Genomic DNA, 23,716 nt, shown 5'->3' with positions numbered 1-23,716 from the left:
GAACCCCATTTCCCTCGCCTAAAAGGAAGGAGGAAGGGAGGGAGGGGCGGGTGCAGAGACAGGTGCTCCCCCCGCCACCCACCCAAGGAGTTTTTCGCCCGGCTGGATCGACTGGGCCCGGCTGTCTGTGAACTTGGGTCTGTCCTCATTTCTTTCCGGCGACGGCTCTTGCCTCGACGGCGAGCCTCTGGGCTTCTGGGGGTCGAGTCTCCCCTGCCCAGCCCCCTCCCCAAGCCGCGGCTTCCCCCTCCTCGCAGCCACCCCACCACTTCGTAAGAAAATGTTGGCAGCCTCCTCCCGCCCTGAGTGCTTCTTCTTCTTCTCCTTCTTCCTTCGCAGGAGCTCGGCCGTCTGGGGGGGAGATGGAGTCGCTGGCCGCCGCCAGTCAGCTGGGAACTGGGAGAGACTCTGGCTCCTCCTCCTCCTCCTCGCCCCACTCCAAGCAGGAGCTGCAGCCTTACTCGGGCGCCAGCCCCCTGAAGCCCAACCAAGTCGGGGAGACCTCCTTGTATGGCGTGCCCATCGTGTCGCTCGTCATCGACGGGCAGGAGCGCCTGTGCCTGGCGCAGATCTCCAACACGCTGCTCAAGAACTACAGCTACAATGAGATCCACAACCGTCGGGTCGCGCTGGGGATCACCTGCGTGCAGTGCACCCCGGTGCAGCTGGAGATTCTCCGTCGGGCCGGCGCCATGCCCATCTCCTCGCGGCGCTGCGGCATGATCACCAAGAGGGAAGCCGAGCGCCTTTGCAAGTCCTTCCTGGGCGAGCACAAGCCGCCCAAGCTGCCGGAGAACTTCGCCTTCGACGTGGTGCACGAGTGCGCCTGGGGCTCGCGCGGCAGCTTCATCCCGGCCCGCTACAACAGCTCGCGGGCCAAGTGCATCAAGTGCAGCTACTGCAGCATGTACTTCTCGCCCAACAAGTTCATCTTCCACTCCCACCGCACCCCCGAGGCCAAGTACACGCAGCCCGACGCCGCCAACTTCAACTCGTGGCGCCGCCACCTCAAGCTCAGCGACAAGACGGCCACCGACGACCTCAGCCACGCCTGGGAGGACGTCAAGGCCATGTTCAACGGCGGCACTCGCAAGCGGACCTTCTCCTTACACGGGGCGGGCGGCGGCGGCGGCGGTGGAAGCGCCTCCCACGCGGCCAAGAGCGCCCTTCACCCGCCGCCGCCCTCCTCCACAGACCTGCCCCCGGTGCACAAGAGCCTGCGCTGCAGCGGCGCCGAGGAGCAGCCCGGGGAGCGCGGCGGGCTGGGCTTGCCCGCGGGGGCGCACGGGCCGGCCGCCGCCGTGAGAAGCTACCCGGTCATCCCGGTGCCCAGCAAGGGCTTCGGGATGCTGCAGAAGCTGCCGCCGCCTCTCTTCCCGCCCCCCTACGGCTTCCCCGCCGCCGCCTTCGGGCTGTGCCCCAAAAAGCAGGACGATTCCCTGGGAGGCGCCGGAGGAGGCGACCAGGTCAAAGCCGGTGCTTTGCCGCAGGGCATGTTTTGGGGGCCGCCGCACCCCCACCCGCCCCAGCCTCAGCAGCAGCCGGGGGGCTCGGCTAAGGACAGCGGAGTCTACCCGTCCTTCCCCATGTTCTGGCCGGCCTCCGGGAGCCTCCCGGTGCCGCCCTACCCGGCCCAGAGCCAGGCCAAGGCGGCCGCCACGGCGGTTGTTGTGGCCGCGGCCGCCGCGGCCGCAGCCGCCGCAGTAGAGCCTCTGGGCCTGCGGAGCCACGGCCACGTGGAGCTGGAAGGGTCGGAGCCGTCGGGCAGCGAGCGCAGCAGCGCCACCCCACAGGAAGGCTCGGGCTCCGGGGCCGCCGACGGCGAGCGCTGCTCCAGCGCCCTCTCCAGAGCTGCGGCCGTCGGGGAGGAGGAGCGCTCCGGGGACGAAGCCTTGCTGCCCCCGCTGCCCCTGCCCAGGAAAGGCAGCTACCTGTCGGCCTTCCGCCCCGTCGTGAAAGACGCGGAGAGCATAGCCAAGCTCTACGGGACCCGCGAGGCCTACGGAGGCCCCACCGGCTGCCCGGGCTACCTCTCACCGGACTTCCTCAGCGAGGGTAGCTCCAGCTACCGCTCCCTCTCTCCGGGCAACGACACGGTGGACGAGCCCGAGGTGGACGTCGAATCCAACCGCTTTCCCGAGGACGAGGATGAGGAAGAGGTGCCCGTCGAGGAAGCCGAGGAAGCCTCTCCGCCCCAGCAGCTTCTCTTGACCGAGACCGAGGAGCCTCTTGCAGCCGTTGGCAGCGTCGGCGTCCTGGCGGCCTCGGAGAAGCCTGCGGAGAAGGCCCTGGAGCCCGAAGGGAGCTCCCCGGCCAGGAACAACAGCAGGGGCGGCTATGAGGTGCGAGGAGGGGTGATATGGGGAAGCGGGGTGGGAACCAAGGGCGGCGATGCCAGTTCCTGCCCTCCCGTCCTCGCCCCGAATTCCACCACGATGGAGAGAGCGTGAGTCGCTCAGAACTATGTCTGGGTGGCTCTCCAGCGCCGGAGTGGGAGGTCGCGCGCGCGGCAGGGGGTGTTATTGAGAGACTTTCTCCCAGCCATGGTTGCCAAATGCAGGTGGGTGGGTGGTTTAGGACAGGACCTCGGGCTTGTGGGACCTTCTACTTCGTTATTCTTGCTGATTTTCCATAACCTTTGCGCAAAATAGTGGTTAAGATGTAGGGAGGCTGGGAGCCCAGGCTCAGCCCAGCAATGCATGTTCCTAATCAGACGGGAGCTTGCAGTCCTGCCGGATAAGGACCCCCTGTCCTCCTCCACCCCCTTACTTGATATAAGCAGGCAGGTGGGAAGACGGGCCGTTTGTAGTTTGTTAAACAATTGGGAGTCTGAGTCATCCCTGGTCTAGAAGACCAAGAGTAAGAGGAAAGAGTGACCCTGAGCTCCGAGGTTTTGCTCGCGAGTGCAGCTCTGGATTTCCCAATAGACACACCAAGCACGTGCTTGGGGCACCAGCAAAGCAGGGACACGCGCTCACAAACCGATATTTTATTTTATTTTTAAGAATTTGACATTTGATTTTAAAAAAAATGCACCGAATTGGTTGTCTGTGGTCGGGGAAAATTGTTAGACTTCCTTTCATCCCACTACGTGCACTTCGCCCGCTTTTAGTATTGTTTTTATTCTGAGTTACATACTAGACTGGAGGGGTGCATCATAATCTTCTAAATGCTAAGGGCCTCTTAATCTGACCCTGCAGGAGCGCAAGGTTTTAGTGAACTCTGATAAAAGAGACTGGCATGCGGGGAGACTCTTCCAAGGGAGAGAGGAAGGAGGTCAGAAACCAATGGTTGGATCCAGCACCAGTCCTCGTCAGAGCAGACCCATGAAAATTAATGAACACGACTAACATAGGTCCATTCATTTCAATGGGTCTACTCTGAGTAAAACTTAATTGCGTGCGACCGAATGGCTTTCAGTTGCGGATTGAAAAGAAGTCTGAGAGGTTTCAAAGTTTATTATTATTATTATCTGCTCGAGTTGGTTGTGTAATTATTAATATATATATTTTTTAAAAAGATAGGTCAGGCAAGCAAAGGATGCTGGTCCAAGTGCTCCCACTTTAGTTGCAAATTACTTCCCACATTTTCAGGAGAAAGGCCGGGCCGTAGCTCAGGAGTAGTCTAGAAGACCTGTTTTGCATGCAGAAGGTCTCAGGTCGAATCCTGGGACCTCCAGGTAAAGCTAGGAGAGATCCCCGTTTCTCAACCCTGGAGAGCCGCTGCCAGTCAGTGCAAGTAATACTGAACTAGATGAGCCAATGACCTGACTTGGTATGAAACAGCTTTCCATGTCCCTGGGCAAACTCAGCACAAGTTAGTGAGTCCCTCCTAAATCTGCACTCTTAATAACGCATTGACGGGATATCCGTGGGCATAGAGGCTTGAGCCAGGCCAGCCCTGAACCACGTGATACGATTCTCCATGACTGTACCTGCCTGGGCTGGGAGAAGGCGGTGGATTGACCCTGATCGTAGCCGAAGTGTCAAAACAGTTCCAGTTCCGTTAATTTACGGCTCGGATTTGAAAGTCTGCATCCCACCCGTTGCCCAAAGACCGCAAATGCTGGGAAGGCACCTTGCGCTGTCTTCAGCACCGTGGACAGATCCCAGTTTGCAGCGCCGCGAAGGCTAGGAGTTGGGTTAAAGCTGCTTCCGGACGTCGGAAGACCGGCTGGTGGGCCCCATCTCTCCCGGAATCGAGGGGCAGATGCCATAGCAGGCATCTAATTAGTAAGAAGCCCAGAGGACTTGCCTCGCCCGCCCCAATTTCTCTATGGCAGAGGCGGTGGCTTTGAACCAGGTTGCTCCGGCAACAGCCAAAGGGGCGCACCGAGGCAGCGTTTGCGAAGACGCTTCGAATCAAATGGATTTGGGAAGGAAGCCCTCTCCCCACAGAGAGTTTTTAAATCATTGTGTATTTATTTACCGCGTTTCTGGCGCACCTTTTCCTCCAAGGGGCTCCAGGTGTGGTACATGGTTCTCCCCCCCCCATTTAATGCCAACAACAACCCTGTGAGGTAGACTAGGCTGAGTGAAGGCAGGGACTGGCCCGCTGTTGTATGAACTGACCCACTTGCAAAGACCCTAAAAGTCGGAGCGCAGTCCTCAGGCAAGAGACGCTGTGAGCCTGGAGCGAGGCAACGCAAGTTTCTAGTCCTCATCCCGCGCAAAACAGTTGACAAGAGAGTCAACTGAGGGATAGTTATCGACGCTAGGAATAAGCGAGATAATACAATACGAGTAGGGGTCAAGGGACTGCCACAGCGAGGACTGCCCTCCAGCCCGCTTTCTGTGGGGTGGGAGGAGAGCGGTGTCTCGCTTAGTTGAAAGGGAGAGTTCTCCTTTCAATATTAGGAAGTAGGTCTCTCCCTCTCTCCCTCTCCCTCCCCATTTTAACTACCTCCGGTGGGATTGGATCACCAGCATGAATCCTCCCTAAATCCACCCCACCCACCCCCACAGCTTCCTGGGTCCCCACACTCTTTAGACACGAAGTGTTTCAGGCACGACCCCTGGGAACTATAAGGACACGGATTACCTAGGAAGAGTCGTCACTCCCTCCACCCCCGGATCTATTGGCTGAAGCTGATAGAATTAAAGTACTGCTAGATTTGAGGAGCTGAGAAAGGGAAGGTGGGGGGGGGGTGATGCCGGGGGTGTGCAGGTCAGAGGGGAGAGAAGCTTGCAGGCTTTGGAAAACTCTTGACTTCCAAGGCTGACTCGGAAGGGGGCTAATTTTCCTCTACCGTCCCCAATAAATATACCTCTAAGAAAATCGCAGCTGAAGTGGCTTTTTCTGTGCTGGACAAGAGACCTTTTACACACACAGCCGCCGAACACGCCCCCCCACTCCTTTCCCTCTCCCCAATGGACAATTAGTTTTCTGAGTTGAGCTGGAGCGGGGTCTTGTTTTCGGAAAAGCTGGGCGGGGGACATGGAAAAGTTTCCAATTTGGCAGCGTTTGGAACGCTTTTTTTGAGGGGTGTGTGTCTCACTTATTTGCTTTCAGAGAGATTTTCCCACGGCGGCATAACATTAATTAACAAATAGAATAAAAAAATAAACAATGGAGCATAGGAAAAATAATAATAAATGTAAATGTTGCGCTGTTTCTTTCGCAGGTGTATCCGCAAGACAGAGAGGATCGGTCGCAAGCTCTCAAGGCCAGCACCCCTCTGGGCCCCCAGACAACCCCTTACCTCTGCACTCCGGAGAGGAATGGTAAGTATGAACCACGTGCCTAGAGATACTTTGAAGCATCATTGGCGGGATTTTTGTTTGATTCCAAAAGTCTTAATAATTGTCTGAATTGATGTCAAAACGTTTCCACTTCCTTAAAAAAGTAATATTTGGCCAGACGTTTCAAATAAACCAGGGGTCATTTTTTAAAAACAAAACTTTCACCTGCCAATATTGTTTATCTAATATATTGCTATTGGCTTTATTTATTTTTTTGTGGGGTGGGAGGGAGAAAATAGACTATACCCTGCAGGCGTTTAATCAAGCATGCTCTTTCCGGGGGTCGTATTGCAATGTTTTCAACTCTCCAAAGGAGGGACTCTGCAAAACCCACTTCTTTGAAGCGCAGCCGACGCCGCGCGCCCACCCCATAGAAGGAGGGCAGCTGGGAACGCTGCATGAGGAAGGAGTCGGTGCAAGGGGGGGGGGGTTAGAAAACTGGTGGGATAAAAGCTTCCCAAGGAGCAAGCTCCTTTCCTCGGCAAGGCGATTAGGCTGTCCCCTAAGAAGGCTTTAACGAGGACTTTGTCCTTAATTATGTAATTAAGGATATATCAGGCTCATACTTTCGTTGCCTGTGCTGCAAAATCGGTTTATTCGCTCTAAGAACCAGATAAAGAAGACAATCATTCGACAGCTGAGGATTTGGAGAGCAAGAAATCCTATCAGAACCAAAGGAGCGTCTCTCAGCCCAGCCCAGCCCACACCGACCGAGGTAAAATGATGTGCTGACTTTGGAAAAAGGAGGGTGGGCGGCCCTGAAACCAGCCCTTTCCCAACCTAGTGGCCTCCAGGTTTTGCGGGCTGCATCACCTCCCAACTTCCTATGGCCCTGCTGGCTGGGACTGATGTGAGTTGCAATCCAAAACAACTGGAGGACACCAGGTTAGCAAAGGTGTTCTTAAAGGCACCTCTTGCCTCGGAGACCTACCCTGCAGAAGTAGCGGCGCATAGGAGGTGGATCAGAGGATTCCAGGCTGTGCCCCCTGCTCTTGGAGGTGCTTAACCATCCTGCCAGGCCAGTTGTCCCCATTGGCTAATGGCCAGGTTCACCTTCAACCAAAGCAGGCTTCCTGGTAGCCGAAATTCGCTGGGATGTGCCCTCATTGCCGCCCCTGTTTTCATTGACCGAGATAATAATAAATTCCTTCACAACTGGAAGAGAAGGGTTGGTTGATGCTAATTGTTAGCAAAAGACTCGGTGCCTAGATTTGCTGGGGCTTCTGGAGTTACAGCCCCTAAAACAGCCTTTCTGGGCTTGGTCAGATGTTTTGAACCTCTAGTCCCACCATCCTCAAGCAGTCATGGCGGGACTCTTTGACCGAAACATCTGGCTGCACTCAGACGACCACAAACTTAGGATAAAAGGGAGCATCAAGGCAACCGGGTCTGCTATGAGTCCTGTTCTGGCCAGAGGTTTCACTGAGCCTCTGTACACCCATATGGGCTTTGTAAGTGAAAACTTTGCAGTAGTTCTCACTCATATTCTGTTGACGGGCTGGGAGAGAAATAGCTGTGAGCGGAAGCATTTTTACTATGTACTCAGTGGCAGTGAAAGGCGTGTTAACTTAGGAGCTGCATTCAACGAAGTCCTACTACGCACAGCAGAGACATTGATATGAATGGACCAAAGTTAGCCATGCTTATTAATTTCAGTGGGTCAACTCTTGAGTCCAACTGGCATTGGAAACAACCCTTCGTGTCAATAGTGGCTAATATTGACTTCCCAAGTAAATCATGGGGTGTCCCACCCCCGGTTTTCTTAACAACTTCAGCTGCTTTGAACTACAATTCCCGCCACCCAGCAGAGCTATATAATGCTGGAACTGATGGGAGTTGTAGTTGAAATCAGTTGGGGGCGGGGAGTCGCCAGGTTGGCCAAGGCTGTTTAGGGCTACTTCGATGGGTATAAAACTCCACCCGTCTCAGGGCTTCCGTCTAAACTTCAATGTGTAATGTAACACGAATGAAACTTCTCGGAAGTAAAAGTGCGTGTGGCAGAGGAGGGAAAGACGTGAGCCAGGATTTATTGGGAGGGGGCTTTATGTTAGGGGGGCTGAACCACAGTTAGCTAAATATTTTTATTGATTTACTTGATTTGGGGGCGGGCAACTGCCCCCTGCCCCCCGCTTGGCTACGCCCAAGTGAGCACAGTTCATCTTTTTTTTCAGAACTGATATATTGGACCGTAGCTAAATAATATAAGGCAGCCCTCCCAGTTTAAAAGGGGAGAAGAAACGCCAGATGTATTGGAGATCTCAGTGAGAGGTTTGCTCTCCCCCCCGCCTCCAATACATGGTAAATAAATATTTAAAGTTGAAGTTAGGAAGAGAGAACGAGAGAGAACGAAGGAATGGTGACGGTATAGCTAGATGTTACAAATCAAGGCCTCCTTAAACGGGGGAAGGGGGGCTGGGACTCCTCGCTGTCTCCCTTCCCGACACCTTCCACGCTTCTCTGTAATTTCGGTGATAAATTTTCCGCGCAAAGGAGCAGCGGGATTTGGCTGGGAAGAAACCGCTTGGTTTCCATTCAAGGGCGGCGGCTGCTCTGCCCCCCCCCCATCCCCAGCCAACCCGCCCTCTTGAAATTTTCATTCGGTAGTTAATTCAGGAGGGCGACACCTGGATCCCCTCGCGGGGCTGTTTCGACGCTTTCTCCTGCCAGAGTCTTTCTCAGCCCCTTTGCAACAACAGCCCGATTTACTCGAGAGCCAGTCCCGGGACTGTCTGTGGGATTCCTTGGAAATCGCCCCCTACCTTAAATGAAAGGTGGCAATGAGTAAGCCATTGGACTCGCGGGGCTTACTCTCCGGCTGAGTACACCTTAGGGTCCCACCCCAAGGACCCCGAAACCGCTTAAGCTGCGGTCTGGTTGACGTGGGAACGCAGGTCCTTTGCACAGTCTAACCTTAATGTGCAATTAGTAGCACCCAGCGTTTGGCGCAGTCTGCACATCTTCTGGGTGGCGTTTAGATCTGTGAACGGCCATTCACACGTGCCTATGGTCGGGTGGTGTGTAGGACTGATGCTGAGCGCAAACTGAGTCTGCAAGGAAGGAGGCGGATGGGATTTCTAAGCACATCTTAGTATGCCACTTTTGCCTTTTCAAAGCCATCTTTGTTACGTCTGGTCGTGTGACTAGCGGTGTGGGAGAGATGTCGCCATTATGCCCATTTTTTCAGACGAGGACTAAAGTGTCCAGTAAATGTGCTCCCAGTTCTGCCGGGTGTGTACCAGACTTCTAAAATCAGCTGTTACACGCTTTAAGGCTCTATACTGTAATATATAGAGTAGGTAAAAAGGAGGTACGACAAGCCTAGCAGGACCCAGGGGAGATGTTAGCGACCGGGTGCAAGCACGGTGTGCCTGGAAGCGATGGCAATGCTAGGAAGGCTGAGTTCACACGTGCGTGAGCATCACTTAACAGCTCCGCTCTTGAATCCCTGAGGCCCTGACAGGTTACGCGAAGCTCTTGCTGTTGGGCCAATGCCGGTCCGTCCACACGTGCATGTCATCGCGTGATATTGTAGGGACGATCGAGGTATTTTCTTTCAACGTGTGCACAAATGTCGAGAAGGACCCAGAGTCTCACATTAACTTTGATTATCAAATGTATGACAATCTCCACCAACTGCATCTCTACTTTTGTTTCCTCCAAGTTGTCCATTGCTACTGCCCGCCAAGGGCAGGTGATGGGGGGGGGGGTCCTCTACACTTGGCTCCTTTTGTGCCTTTGCCAGGGTGTGTGCGCGTTTTGGGGGGTGAGGGCTGAATCAGCTCTCACCCTTTGCCTTTCCTCTTTCCTGGCCACAGGAGACGAGGTGGTCAGCATTGACGTCACCGGGACTCAACTGGGGGAGAAAGATATTGGGAACCTCGCCAGAGGTAAGAGCGCCTTTTTGGTGGTTTTGCTGGACAAGGGAAGGGGGCGGGGAGAGGAGCGGGGCCTACGCAAAGAAGGTCGAGGACAATGGGAAGCATCTAAGGATAACTTTCACAAAGGGCTAATCCACAGCGATTCTCCCTCCCGGACCTCCTCCCCTGTTATCTTCTAGCTCAGTTCCCCACCCCCACCCTGGTGTTGGGGTGTTGGACTACAGCTCTCATCAGCTCCAGCCTGCTGGAGTCCAACCGAAGTGCTTCTTCGGGCAGCGTGCAGTTAAACTGTGGAACTCACTGCCACTGGAGGAAGTGACGGTCACCAACCTAGATGGCTTTAAAGAGGACTGGATGAATTCATGGAGGAGAGGGCTAATCGGTGACTGCCAGCCAGGATGACTATATTCTTCCTCCATAGTTGGAGGCAGCAATGCTTCTGAATCTCAGTTGCTGGAAACCAGAGGAGGGGAGAGGGCTCTTATGATTAGATCCTGCTTGTGGGTTTCCCATCTGTTTGGCAACTGTGAGATCCAGATGCTGGACTAAATGGGCCTGATCCAGCAGACTCCTCTTACATTAACCAACTGACCGGGCACCAGATCGGGAAGAGACTATAGCTCTTCTTTTCTTACATGCCTTGTTATTTAGGCAAACTCATTCTCTCTTTTTCCGTCGTCTGCCTACGTCCAGTCTCTCTTGTCTACACTCCGTAGCCCAAACGTCTCCCTCGCTTTTCAGACACCCGATGAAGCAAACGCGCTCCCTCCCGCATTTCGCTACCCCCCCCCCCCGTTTTTCATTCACGTTTCTAGGTCAGGAGACCCTGTTGGCTCGCCTGCCTGTCTTAATGTAGATTTGAGAGGGACGTATTAGCAGCGATTCCTCGAGATCTGTGGTCCATCGAACCTAATTTCTAGATCTATCTATCCATCTCTGGGGCGGCGGTGGGAGCCCGTTCATAATGCGCATTGACAGCCTCGCTATGGATTTCTGCTGTGGTATGGAATGGAGAAATTTAAAGGGTCTTTTGTCAGTATCCAAGCAGGAGAGTGAGATGGGTGGTTTCTCACCGGGTCAGGGCGCATCTGGAAGGAGGATCTTTACCTCCCCAGCCCAGATTTGCAGCTTGGGTTCAAGGAAGCCCGCTGACCTAGGAATCAAGGGGCTTAATTCCGAGTAAACAGGCGTTGGACTGCGCTGGTAGTGAAGATGCATTGGTGTATTTGTTTTGATTTCATTTTCTTTTAAAATAGCAACAACCCGAAATTAATAGAACAGCTTTTGACGAATTTAAATGCCTTAGCTGTCAATCTCTCTTTCTCTCTTTCTAATAAAATCTCTTATATTAGGGTTGGACTAGATGACCCTTGAGGTTCCTTCCAGCTCTACAATTATATGATTCCCCATGGGGAAACGAGAAGATTGGGGTCCACCTACCCTGACTCTCCCTCTGGGCTCAACCCAATATTCTTTTCTTCACAGATGAGTTGCAAAAACTCCTCATGGAGCAAATGGAGCTGAGGAAAAAACTGGAACGGGAATTCCAAAGTCTGAAAGGTATATCCACCGCCTTCTTAGGTCTCTGTAAAGGGCCGCTGTTTCTACAACGATTGCAAATAAAACATTTTATAAGGGGGAAATTGCATGAAGCGGATTGCAATTAATGGGTTGTAGACCATCCGATTAAAATGTACGCAAAAGGCCAGGGGAGACACGTTGGTTCATAAGGGAAAGCAAAGAAACCTCTAAAATCCACAACAGGGCAATACCTTTATTAGGAACAACGAACATTTTTAGGAAAGAGTGCGGAAGCTTTGGAGTTCTCCAGAATTCTTCATCAGGCAATCTTGCATTGTACCTGATGAAGAGTTCTGGAGAACACTGAAGCTCGCCACTGTTTTGTAACCTTTCGGTCGGTCCTAATAAAATTTAGTTGTGGGTTTTGAAGACTAAATGCGGGGTTCACTTGCGAAGTTTGCATTGGCGTACTTGCCCAAGCGGGTCTTTACCTGCCCTTTGCAGTTGAGCGCAACCCTTTCCAAGTCCGGTCCAAATAACACCGAGCTGACCAGCAAGCTCTCAGCATCTTTAGGGGAAATCGGAGTTCAGCCAATTGAAGGCGCCAGGAATTGATATCGAATATTCCGCGCTCTTGCCGTGGCTGAAGCAGCAGATCGATTATTAATTTGCTAATTTATAGGTTAACTCTTTCGCGCCTTTGCAGAGTTTCTGCTTGGCTCGAATGGTTTGGAGCCGAACTGCTGTATCTGTAAGGCGGATTCTTTGGAGGTACCTGGACTTCCCACTCCGAAAGGCAGGGGGAATTGTAGGAGAGAGAGAGGAATCTCCTCTTCCATTCATTCCCACAATCCTCTTTCCTGGGAGTAATTCCCATTAAACGCCCTCAGTTCTAGGAAGTGGGTTCCATGGAAATTAATTTGACTCACTGCCGAGTAACCGAGATATCGATGTTATTGAAGGGTGTGGAGAGCGTCATCCTCGTCGGGTGTTTAATCTGTAGTTGAACTGGAATTAAATATTGTCCTGCCCTCTAAAATAGCAGGACCGCTCCTTTCCTCATAAATTACGAGCGTAAAGAATTTCAAACTCGTTATAATTATGAGGTTTAAAATTATTGTTAACAGCTACGATGAAAGGAGGGTAATAATAACAAGAACAACAACAAAACAACAAAAGGACTGAAAATAGCTTTTCATGCAGGTGAAGCGCGCATTCCTCCATTCATACATCGCCCCTCAATTATTCTGTTTGAGAGATCTTAAAGATGGAGGAAGTGTCACTCAGTCCATGCATTTCGAAGGGTGTTTGATTCGGGTTGCGGACTCCTATAGCGAGGTTGCTGCAAGGCGGTTGCAACTATTAGATACGCCACCCAGACTTTTCTCCAACTTTTCAAGCCTAGCTGGGCGCGGACGGAGAAGGGTCTCGGGCAGAGAAGGCGAGAGGGCCTGGATTTGGGGCCGGACTTCAAGGTCGCCCAGACCTCCTTAGCTTTTGTCTTCACAACCGCTTTCAAAACTGTTCGCTTGTTTACAAGAGCGGCTGCTCCTCCGCCCTCCTTCACACATTGTCTTTTAAGGGAGGTCAGACGCCAAGATTCCTTTAAAGGACAGCGGGGGAGCGCAGAGCGAGAAAGAACCGGGATTAGAAGAAAAAGCGCCTCTGAAATGCTTTCTCTGTATTCTTGATTGATTGTGCGAGTAAACCCCATGAGTTAATCCGGATTAATACGGGAGTGCTTGTCCCTGAAAAATAAACGTTGAAATGGAGAGTGGGGATTAAAGGAAAATACACCTTTGAAATTGTTTTTCTGGGAGAAGCGGGGCGGGACGGGGAAAGGAAACTACCAATTAATCCAGATTAATACAAACCGGAGGTACCACTGTATATGGAAGTGAGGTGCCTTTGCACTTTTAAAAGGAAAAAAAGAAGCCAGTTTAAATGAAAACCTATAAACGAAAAAGCATGTCTGAAATTGTTTCTGTGTCTTTTGGATTGTGGCGGGGGTCTGCAGTTAATCCGGATTGATACATTCAGAAGCGCGGGAACAACGTTTGTATATATTCGCTTCGCCGGATTTCCTTTTTCCCGGGAGTAACAGATCCCTTTTTAAACCCCACAGATAACTTTCAAGACCAGATGAAGAGGGAACTGGCCTACCGCGAAGAAATGGTGCAGCAGCTGCAAATAGTGCGGGGTACGGGATGATTTTCCCTCCTCCTCCTCCTCCCTCTCGTACCCCATAATTACCCAAGCCAGAGCTCGCCAGTAAAGCCAAACTAGGAGAAGCCACCCTTCCCTTTCTGTTTGCTAAAGGATGACGACGACTATAAATAATAGTGGAATTTTGGCTCAGTGGCAGAGCCTCCCTGCCTGGGACCCTGGAGAGCCAGTGTAGTGTAGTGGTGAAGAGCAGTGGACTCGTAATCTGGTGAACCGGGTTCGCTTCCCTGCTCCTCCACATGCAGCTGCTGGGTGACCTTGGGCCAGTCACACTTCTCTGAAGTCTCTCAGCCTCACTCACCTCACAGAGTGTTTGTTGTGGGGGAGGAAGGGAAAGGGGAATGTTAGCTGCTTTGAGACTCCATAGGGTAGTGATAAAGCGGGATAACAAATCCAAACTACTCTTCTTCTTCTGCCAGCTCCTGTAGACTCTACTGAGCTAGAGGGACCAATGGGTCTAAGACAGTAAGATGCTCCCAATAATATGTGGCCACCTAAGTGTTTCTGCTTGTTTCCAAGACTTGCTTCAGATGGCTCCCCCTCCACAAGATTGCTGTGGGTCAGAGTGGGCATTCCAACCTTTTCTTTAAGCTCCTAAAACTCACAGGGAGCAGCCTTATGCAGAGTCAGCTCATGGGTCCATCATGATGTAGCTCAGGGATGTTTTTTTTAATATAAATATAGGTTTGTTGATTTCCAATGTATAGCAACAATGACACAAAAATGGCGGGGAGGGAATACAACTAGTTCGGTTTTGCTGACACTGCTTGGTAATGGCTCTCTAGGTTTATTAGACAGAGGACTTCCTGGTCCTACCTGGAGATGCCATGGGGATTGAATCTGGGACCTTTTGCATGCAAGGAGGATGGATGCTCGACTGCTGAGCTAGACCCTTTCCTAGAGCAAAATGGCATTGCTTTTGCTGCAAGAAGTTAGCAGGCCAAGCCCCCCTTGCAAATTGTTTGCTGCTACAATAAAGGTAAAGGTAAAGGGACCCCTGACCATTAGGTCCAGTCTTGGCTGACTCTGGGGTTGCGGTGCTCATCTCGCTTTACTGGCCGAGGGAGCTGGCGTACAGCTTCTGGGTCATGTGGCCAGCATGACTAAGCCGCTTCTGGCGAACCAGAGCAGCGCATGGAAATGCTGTTTACCTTCCCGCCAGAGGGGTACCTATTTATCTACTTGCACTTTGACGTGCTTTCAAACTGCTAGGTTGGCAGGAGCAGAGACCGAGCAACGGGAGCTCACCCCGCCGCGGGGATTCAAACCGCCAACCTTCTGATCGGCAAGTCCTAGACTCTGTAGTTTAACCCACAGCGCCACCTGCGTCCTGTAGCACTGCTACAATAAGCCTTAGCAAAGCCTCTCTCCAGCCTCCTTAAAAACTTCAACAGTTGTTGCTTTTCACTTTCTTTGGGGTCACGAGTGAAAGGCAGGATTCTTGTCCCCTTTCCGCTGAGCTGTCAAAGCATATTGTAAGGCAGTGTTTTCCAAATTTGGGTCTATTTTTGGACTACAGTTCCCATCATCCCTAACCATTGGTCCTGCTAGCTAGGGTTGATGGGAGTCGTAGTCCAAAAGCAGCTGGAGACCCAGGTTTGGGAAACACCAGTGTAAGGGAAGCCAGATTATTGGGGCCTTGAGAGATGAAAGGCAGTGTGGCCAGACAGGCTGTGTGTGGATCAAATACCCTTTCATTCCCTCTCCCAAATCTCCACCCGCCCACTCTCCTCTTTTCTTCCCAGATACCCTGTGCAATGAGCTGGACCAAGAAAGGAAAGCTCGCTACGCCATTCAGCAGAAGCTAAAAGGTTGGTGGAAATGCGGGGAAACTTCCCCCTCAAACTGCTGGTTTGGTGGGGCAGTATCGTCTGAATTTTATACATCGTCAGAGTTTCGTGTCTCTGCAAAAACGTCTCACCGGAGGGACTCCCCTCATCAGTATCAATGCAGTTATTCAATAGCAACAGCAATATCTTGAGTATACTGATATGTATATTATCAGATTGTGAGCATCATCAGATCCATTTAAATTATCTCCCACCTTTGCTCCAAGAAGCTGGACAAACTAAAACAGCAGCAGCAGCAACAACAATATTATTTGTACCCCATCCATCTGACTGGGTTCCCCCAGCATAAGCCGAATATAGTTCTCCTCCCCATTTTATCCTCACAACAAGCTTGTAAGGTAAGGTAGGCTGAGAGATGGTGACTGGCCCAAGGTTACTCAGAGACCTACATGGCTGTGTGTGAGGATCTGAACCCGGGTCTCCTAGTCCAGGACACTAACCACTGCACCACACTGGCACAGATTATGCTCAGGGGCTTGTTTGGAGTAGAATAGGCATCAATCTTGTGTATGGGACCTTTTCATTAGTCAAAGTGCCTCACAGATTGATGGTCTCTGTCTCCCTTTGAACAGCCCACAAAGGAACTAATGCTGGATTAGGACCTGGAAGACAGGGGTTCAGATCCCCACTTGGACATGAAGCTCACTGCGTGACCTTGGGCCAAACACTGCCTAACCTACCTCACAGGGTTGTTGTGAGGTTTAAATTGGGGGGGGGGGGAGGAAACCATGTAACCACCTTGAGTTCATTGGAGGAAAGGTGGGATATACCGTGTTTTTTGCTCTCTAAGACTCACTTTTTCCCTCCTAAAAAGTAAGGGGAAATATGTGTGCTTCTTATGGAGCGAATGCAGGCTGCGTAGCTATCCCAGAAGCCAGAACAGCAAGAGGGATTGCTGCTTTCACTGCGCAGCGATCCCTCTTGCTGTTCTGGCTTCTGAGATTCAGAATATATTTTTTTCTTGTTTTCCGCCTCCAAAAACTAGGTGTGTCTTGTGGTCTGGTGCGTCTTATAAAGCGAAAAATACAGTAAATGCAGCCAATCAATCAATCAATCAGGCAGGTCAGCTTGTTTCTAAGGCTCATTTCAATTGGGCAATAAGCAGCTCCATTCTATGCACATTTACTCGCAAGCAAGTGCCACAGATTTCAGTGACATTTGAAGGCCACCGACTCTTAACCACTTACCTGGAAGTAAAGCCCCACTGAACTCACCAGGATGCGCTTTTGTCTAGGCAAGCAGTCTTTACCAACCTGGTGGCCTCCAGGTGTTTTGAGCAAAAACTCTCATCAGCCCCAGCCTGCTGAGTTGCAGTCAAAAGCTCCTGGAGGGCACCAAGCTGGCCCTGTACCAACATATAGGATTATGCCTTTTAAGAAAGTATAAGGCATTTATGCCTCTTTTTTCCTCCTTCGAAGTTTCTGCAGTTTCTTGTCCTTCAGTCATGGAGGTGAAGATACAGAGAGGGAGGGTGGTTTGATACATTTTCAAGCCAGGATATTAATAATAACAACAATATAAATATAAACACTATTTTAATAAAACCAAGAGGTAAGATTTAAAAGGGATGTATGGTTGTTGACAATGATGAAGATGAAGATAATAATAAAAACTTATTTATATGCTGCCCATCTGACTGGGTTCCCCCAGTCACTCTGGGCGACTTTCAACAAATTAAAACACAATGCAACATCAAACATAAAAAACTTCCCTGAACAGGGCTGCCTTCAGATGTCTTCCAAAAGTCAAAGGATTGTTTATCTGTTTGACATCTGGTGGGAGGGCATTCCACAGGGCAGGAGCCACTACCAAGGAGGCCCTCTGCCTGGTTCTCTGTAGCCTCACTTCTCTCAGTGACGGAACTGCCAGAACAGAACCTCAGAGCTAGATCTTAGCGTCTGGGCTGAATGACAAGGGTGGAGCCGCTCCACTCCCAGATTGCATGGACCTCAAGAAGATTAAGCCTCCCTGGCTGTGATCTTGAAGGGCTTGGGGCCCTAAGGGTGTGTGCAATGGGGTTCCTGGATGCTCAATTGCTTAGGAAGAGCTGGGAAGATAGAGGGTCCCCCTCCCCATATTGCATTACCCCTGGCTCTGAGGAGGCCTAGTCAGTGTGTCAAGATTCCCCCTCACCCCCAACAACAACACTCAGGTGTCAAGGAGTTTTAATCTGTGCTTGGCCACATAATCATAGAATCAAACCCACTGAAATGCAGGCTATTGTTGTTTTAACTTTGTGAAACTCTTAAACTGTTAGTTTTTCTTATTGATAATGACATTGTTTTATCTTTTTTGTAAACCGCTTTTAGATTTGCTTTTTGCTTTTACAATCAAGCGGCTTATAAATTTTTATGAAATAAAGCAAAAAAAAAAAAAAAACCACGGATTTAAACACGCCCGTTTCCACCCACGAGAAATTAGTGTTGGGGCGCGGGGGATTGGCATGTGGGACGACTTACACTGCGTTTGACTCTCTCTCTCTCTCTCTCTCTCTCTCTCTCTCTCTCTCTCTCTCTCTCTCTCTCTCTCTCTCTCTCTCTCTCTCTCTCCTCCCTCCCTCCCTCCCTCCCCCTCCCTCCTGCATCCCGCTCCACAGAGGCTCACGACGCGCTGCACCACTTCTCCTGCAAAATGCTGACTCCTCGCCACTGCACCGGGAACTGTTCCTTCAAGCCTCCTTTGCTGCCCCAGTGAGCAACCCTCCCCACATCCAGCGCCCTCCCTCCCCGCAAAAGTCTGGGGCCGAAGCCGTCGCTGCAGAGAAGCGTGGAAGCGGGATGGGGGGGGAGGGGCGTGCGTGCCACACAAACTCAGACTCACGAAATCCTGGACGGGGAGGACGCCCGCGAGACACTAAGCCATGCCTGAATCGAAAGAAGCAGAGCTGTGTAAATAAGACAGGCGAGGGAATCCGGAGTGACCTGCGCTCCATTCCCCGCCCCCGTCGTGTAAATAGAGGCTGCGTCGGATTGTTCCGCCGATGGCATCGGGACCACAAGCAGACTGAGAAGACCTCGGAGAGGGTGGAGGGTAAGGAAGGCGGGAGAGGGGGCGGAGGCGAGGTCCTTTGACTTGGGGGGGTGAGACGGGGAGTCACCCCAGCGCCCCGCTCCGCCCAGCCCAGTTCCTTGGCCCGCCTCCGCCCCCCTCTCTCTCTCCATCTTCTTCCACTTTTTGGGTCCACGCCTCTCCACCCTGGCACAGACTTGGTCTGGGGAGGGGAGGGGGGGCTTCCAAGTGGCGATGTGCAATGGATAGAAGAAGCGTACTGTGATTTCCCCGACTCCCCCCGTCCAGTATTCGTTACGATTCTTTATTTATTTGCTGGTTTATTTATTCTGTATATTTATTTATGTTCCCAGCCCCCTCGACCATCATCTCTTGTAAACTGTTGATGTATAACAGCACTTTAAAGACAGAGGCCGGCGATCAGGACATACGCCTGGCGCCCCCGCCCCCCAAAAAATCATCGCCAGCGTCGGCCGCTCCCAGAACAGACTCTCCTCCCCCCGCCCCCCCTAGTTGTTCCCGGAGAAAATTTGTCAGGTGTTCGTTTTTGGGTTTTGTTTCCCCCCCGTTTTTGTTTGGTTCTTGTTTAATAAAATTCGACTTTTGAACAAAGTAGCGAACTTCGAAAAGCCACACGTGATTGGTGATGGATTTATTATTGGGGGAAGGAGGAGAGACCAGATCGAGGTTCAGAGCATCTGAAATGGTCTCTCTCTCTCTTTGCAAAATATGGACAACAGTTTTTCATCATCAGTTAAGGCTCCCTTGCAGCGGTGGAGCTGTGAGGTCATTTTAGATGCTGGACTCCTAGGAGCCAACTCCTAGGGACCTAGGGGTTTTCGGGCCCCCAATGAAATATTTGAGGGGGCCAGGTCCTCCCCTCAAGTTGATGAGCCTTGCCATTCAAATACTGTGCATGCACTGCATCATGTGATCGATTATGTGGGGTGGGGTTTACCTGCCCTCTCCCAATATTTTATTCAAGTTGGCACCCCTGGCTGGTGAATTTACGCGGGACCCCTCTTTTGAGGTATGAGGGTTCCCAATCACTTCCTTGTAGCATTTCCAGCTCATGTAACCGGGAGACTCCTCCAAAGTCGTGCCTTGACAGCACCCCTGCTTGAATCCTGACGTTTCAAGCCGAATACTGAGCGAGACCAATGGTCCATCAAGCTCAGTAGAGTCCACAGTGACAGGCAGCAGCTCTCTCTAGAGTTTCAGACAGGAGTTTTTCCTAGTCCTCCCTGGAAATCTTGCCAGGGATTGAGTCTGGGAACTTCTCCTACCGTGAGCTGAGGTCCTTCCTTAAGCTGTGATCCTTGCATTGCAGGAGGTTGGGCTTGATGATGAGGCCTTTCCAATTCTATGATTCCTGTAAAGATCGAATAGGATTTCAGCCCTCCTATCAAGGGCAGGTTTAAACAGGAATAGAGGAGTCTTCTTTAGACTGAGTTAGCACACATCTAGCTCAATATTGCCCACATTGGCTGACAAAGGCTTTCCAGGGTTTCAGATCCGCAGACTTTTGCAGCTTTACCTGGAGATACAGAAGAATGGGCCTGCGACATTCTGCATGCAGAACAGATGCTCTAGCACTGAGCTATGGCCCTTAGCTGCTGGCTGGTTTGCAGGAATCTCCTGTTTGACCAGCTAGTAAGCCAAGTCCGCAACTCTGCCTGAGCTGCGTTTGGGAGAGCAGCTGCGGGGGGGGGGGGAGGCCAGGAGTGATTCATGGGAAACGCCTGCAGCTCAGTGGTGAGCGTCTGCTTTGCCCCAGGTTCAATCGGCCTCATCTCCAGGTAAGGCTTGGAGTGTTACTTGTCTGAAAATCCTTGACAGCAGCTGCCAGTCCGTGTAGACAATGCTGAGCTAGATGGACCAGTGATCTGTGTTGCATTCTCCTGGGCCAAACCGGATAAGCTGCCTCGGACGATCCTAAACCACTTTATTACTTTCCTTCCAGCTTTGCTTGTTCGCAGCTCCTGGGGAACAAATATAAGCCATCTCCTGCCTGGAGCCCTGTGCTCATATCTGCCTCCTCCTCTTCTGCAGCATCGGATTGCTGCCCCTCCCCAAACCTGCCTGTTAGACACGAATTAAAAGAAACGTGAGAACAGCCGCCTTTCCTGCTTAGCGCAATTCCTCAAGCGCTCACTATACTTTCTTTGGCCAGCAGAGGGCGCCGGAATCGGATCCCCTGGGCGGGATTAATAGTAGTAGTAGTTGTAGCAGTAATAATAATAATAATAATAATAATAATAATAATAATACCACCTTGTGTGTTTCCCTAGCCACTCTGGCCGACTTCCAGCAAAATATAAAAAATAAAATATCAAACATTAAAAAACTTCCCTATTCAGGCCTGCCTTCAGGTGTCTTCTAAAAGTTGCGTAGTTCTTTATCTCCTTGACATCTGATGGGAGGGCAAAAGTGAAAAGATTCCATTGCGGATTGAACCAGGGATGTTCAGATAGAAGGCAATTGCTCCCCCACTGAGCCACAGCTTCTCTTTTGCTCCCGCTACTCACTTCCTAGTCTTCCTCTCACAGCTTAATTTGAACCAAGTCGCAGCATATTTTAAGCCCTGGGCCCCTTGGCGAAAGCAGGGCTTGCTGCTGGGATGTGTGATGGAAACAGCCTTTGAGCATGTGCAGAGTTCATTTTTCTAATTTCTGAACAGCCATGGCCTGACACTCTCTCTCTTCATTGCAAAACCTCTAAAATTAGAAAGAAGGCAGAATATTGAAGTGGGAAGAAACCCCCAGAAGTTGTCCTTGGAGGGATCAAACATAAGAAGAGGTGGGTGGGAGATGGCCATCTAGGGGCCACCCATAATTCTACCCCTGGAAATAAATCTGTCCTGGAAATAAATCTGTCCAATAAGTTAGATAGAGGCTTCTGTGGTGGTTCAACAGATGCTTAATAACATCATTAGTTTTGATACTGTCACCAGAAAATAGGTGTGTGTGTGCCTTTGTGGTGTAGTGGTTAAGAGCCGTAGACTCGTAATCTGGTGATCCAGGTTCGCTTTCCCGCTCCTCCACATGCAGCTGCTGGGTGACCTTGGGCCAGTCACACTTCTGTGAAGTCTCTCAGCCCCACAGAGTGTTTGTTGTGGGGGAGGAAGGGAAAGGAGAATGTTAGCCGCTTTGAGACTCCTTCGGGTAGTGATAAAGCGGGATATCAAATCCAAACTCTTCTTCTTCTTCTTCTTCTTCTTCTTCTTCTTCTTCTTCTTCTTCTTCTTGCCTAACACCCTGTCTAAAGGACTCAGTGTCCCCCAAGTTCGTTTTCGGTCAGAGACGAATGAGCTGAGGCAGGGTCCAGAGAAAGGAAGGCTGATTTTTATTTTTTGTTGCAACAGAGTCCGCCCCGTCCTTGCAAGGAGGTGAGGGACCAAGAATAAAGTGTGACATCTCTTTTAAAGGTTTGAAATTTTGGTGTAGAGAAGAAGGACTTCCTCTTTAAAACTCAGCGTCACAAGGGCAAAATGTCAGAAATACGTATAAGGTGGGGTTCCAATGGCTCAGGCAAGTCAAGGTGAGACATTCCTGAGGGTGAACAAGTTTTACATAGTTCCAGACAGAGTTTACACAAACCATTAATATTGGAAATAGGATTTCCTGAAGTTCCTTTGATATGACAACCAGGGTGCCCAGCAGGACCTGGAGATCCTTTCAGGTGACACAGCTGGGCAAATAGTACAATATTTCAAGACAATTGACACATATAAACTAAAAGGTGGGGAGGAAAACCCCTCAGGTACTTCCTGCGTGGTGTAGTGGTTAAGAGGGGTGGACTCATAATCTGGTGAACCATGTTTGATTCCCCGCTCCTCCACATGCAGCTGCTGGGTGACCTTGGGCTAGTCACACTTCTCTGAAGTCTCTCAGCCTCACTCACCTCACAGAGTGTTTGTTGTGGGGGAGGAGGGGAAAGGAGAATGTTAACCACTTTGAGACTCCTTAAGGGTAGTGAAAGGCAGGCTATTAAGTCCAAACTCCTCCTCCTCCTCCTCCTCTTCTTCCTCTGGCAGGCAGCAGCCTTACAAGATCTCAGGCAAGGGGAATCATGGAGGGTGTAGGGTCTCCCACAACGCAAAGAGGCATACATGACCAACAAGATCAAAAAGCAAGAATTACACATTTATAAACAATTTTACACATTGTTCCATAGAGAAATTCAAGTTCCCCTTGTTTTAACAAGCTAGATGTATCTGACTTAAACGGTGAAGAAAGGTGAGACCACGTGTTGTGTGGTGCTTTGGGGTGACATAAGGGTGCACTTGTTTTATGTGTATCCTGGGGACATGTGGTGAGGCACATGGAGGAACACAACAGAGGTATAGAGAAAAGAATAGCGGGGTATGCAGTGGGCATTTTTCTGGTAGCACATGCAACAGGCAGGCTGCAAGAATGGCAGACAGGCTGCAACTGGTTTGGTGGGTCACAAGGGGTTAATCACCTATGGCTTCTATCCCTGTGCCATTGCACAACCAATTCTTGATAGGTGCTGGACCAGCCTTGTTTGGACACCTTCAAGGCAGAAAAGAGATTTCACAGGTTCTTTAGTTGGCTTTTTTATATACAGTGGTACCTTGGGTTACATACGCTTCAGGTTACAGACGCTTCAGGTTACAGACTCTACTAACCCAGGAATAGTACCTCGGGTTAAGAACTTTGCTTCAGGATGAGAACAGAAATCATGCTCCGGCGGTGCGGCAGCAGCAGGAGGCCCCATTAGCTAAAGTGCTGCTTCAGGTTAAGAACAGTTTCAGGTTAAGAACGGACCTCCGGAACGAATTAAGTACCTAACCTGAGGTACCACTGTACATGCAGTTCTGGTCAGGAAAGCCTTCCTGGCCTTTGACCTAAAGACTGAGTGTTTAAAATAATTGCTTCTTGTTGTGTAGCCAGTGGTCATGTCCTCCCTCTCCTTCCTGAATTGTAGCGAAGTATTTCAGAACTGGTGAGGGCAGCAGCAATACAGATCCTTCCTTAAATTGCTGATTGATTGATTGATTGATTGATTGATTGGAGGCTCAACTGACTGGCTGGAAGCTCACTATTTTCCTCCAAGGCCCCCTTTCAATTGCATCTTTCTAAGATGCTCTGTCCTCCCCCCCCCTGGTTTATTTATAGGCCATTGGCGGATGGTAGAGGAGATGGAATGTTGGTCTCCAGAAATAAAATGCTTTCCTTTCTCTGGTAACTGTAAGCATTGCATGCACCAAAGGGCTTTCCTAATCTGTTGATATTTTAAAATTAAAATTGCTTCTCATCCTGCATCTTTGGAAAGAGAGGAGTGTGTGTGTGTGTGTGTGTGTGTGTGTGAGAGAGAGAGAGAGAGAGAGAGAGAGAGAGCTCTACACAAACAAATCCAAGTGCCAACTATTTTACACAATCATGTTCATTAGGTGACACTTTTAAGTTACAGTGGTACCTCGGGTTAAGTACTTAATTCGTTCTTAACCTGAAACTGTTCTTAACCT

General features: G+C 50.7%; 1 protein-coding gene across 1 annotated transcript; it reads left to right on the top strand.

The window, feature by feature from the left end:
* Positions 1-362: 362 nt before the first annotated feature.
* On the top strand, positions 363-18,228 carry SKOR1 (SKI family transcriptional corepressor 1; the record flags this gene model as incomplete). The annotated part of the gene is made up of 8 exons (XM_081887873.1): positions 363-2,342; positions 5,624-5,723; positions 6,349-6,456; positions 9,557-9,628; positions 11,105-11,179; positions 13,266-13,340; positions 15,112-15,177; positions 17,813-18,228. 8 exons carry the CDS (start codon positions 363-365, stop codon positions 17,908-17,910), a joined length of 2,574 nt encoding a protein of 857 aa, XP_081743999.1. The 3' UTR covers positions 17,911-18,228.
* Between the last annotated feature and the right edge of the window lie 5,488 nt (positions 18,229-23,716).

This window comes from Podarcis melisellensis, assembly GCF_964234715.1.
Source record: "Podarcis melisellensis genome assembly, chromosome: 14".
NCBI classification, from domain to species: Eukaryota; Metazoa; Chordata; class Lepidosauria; order Squamata; family Lacertidae; genus Podarcis; species Podarcis melisellensis.
This window is presented reverse-complemented; position numbering and strand designations above follow the sequence as displayed.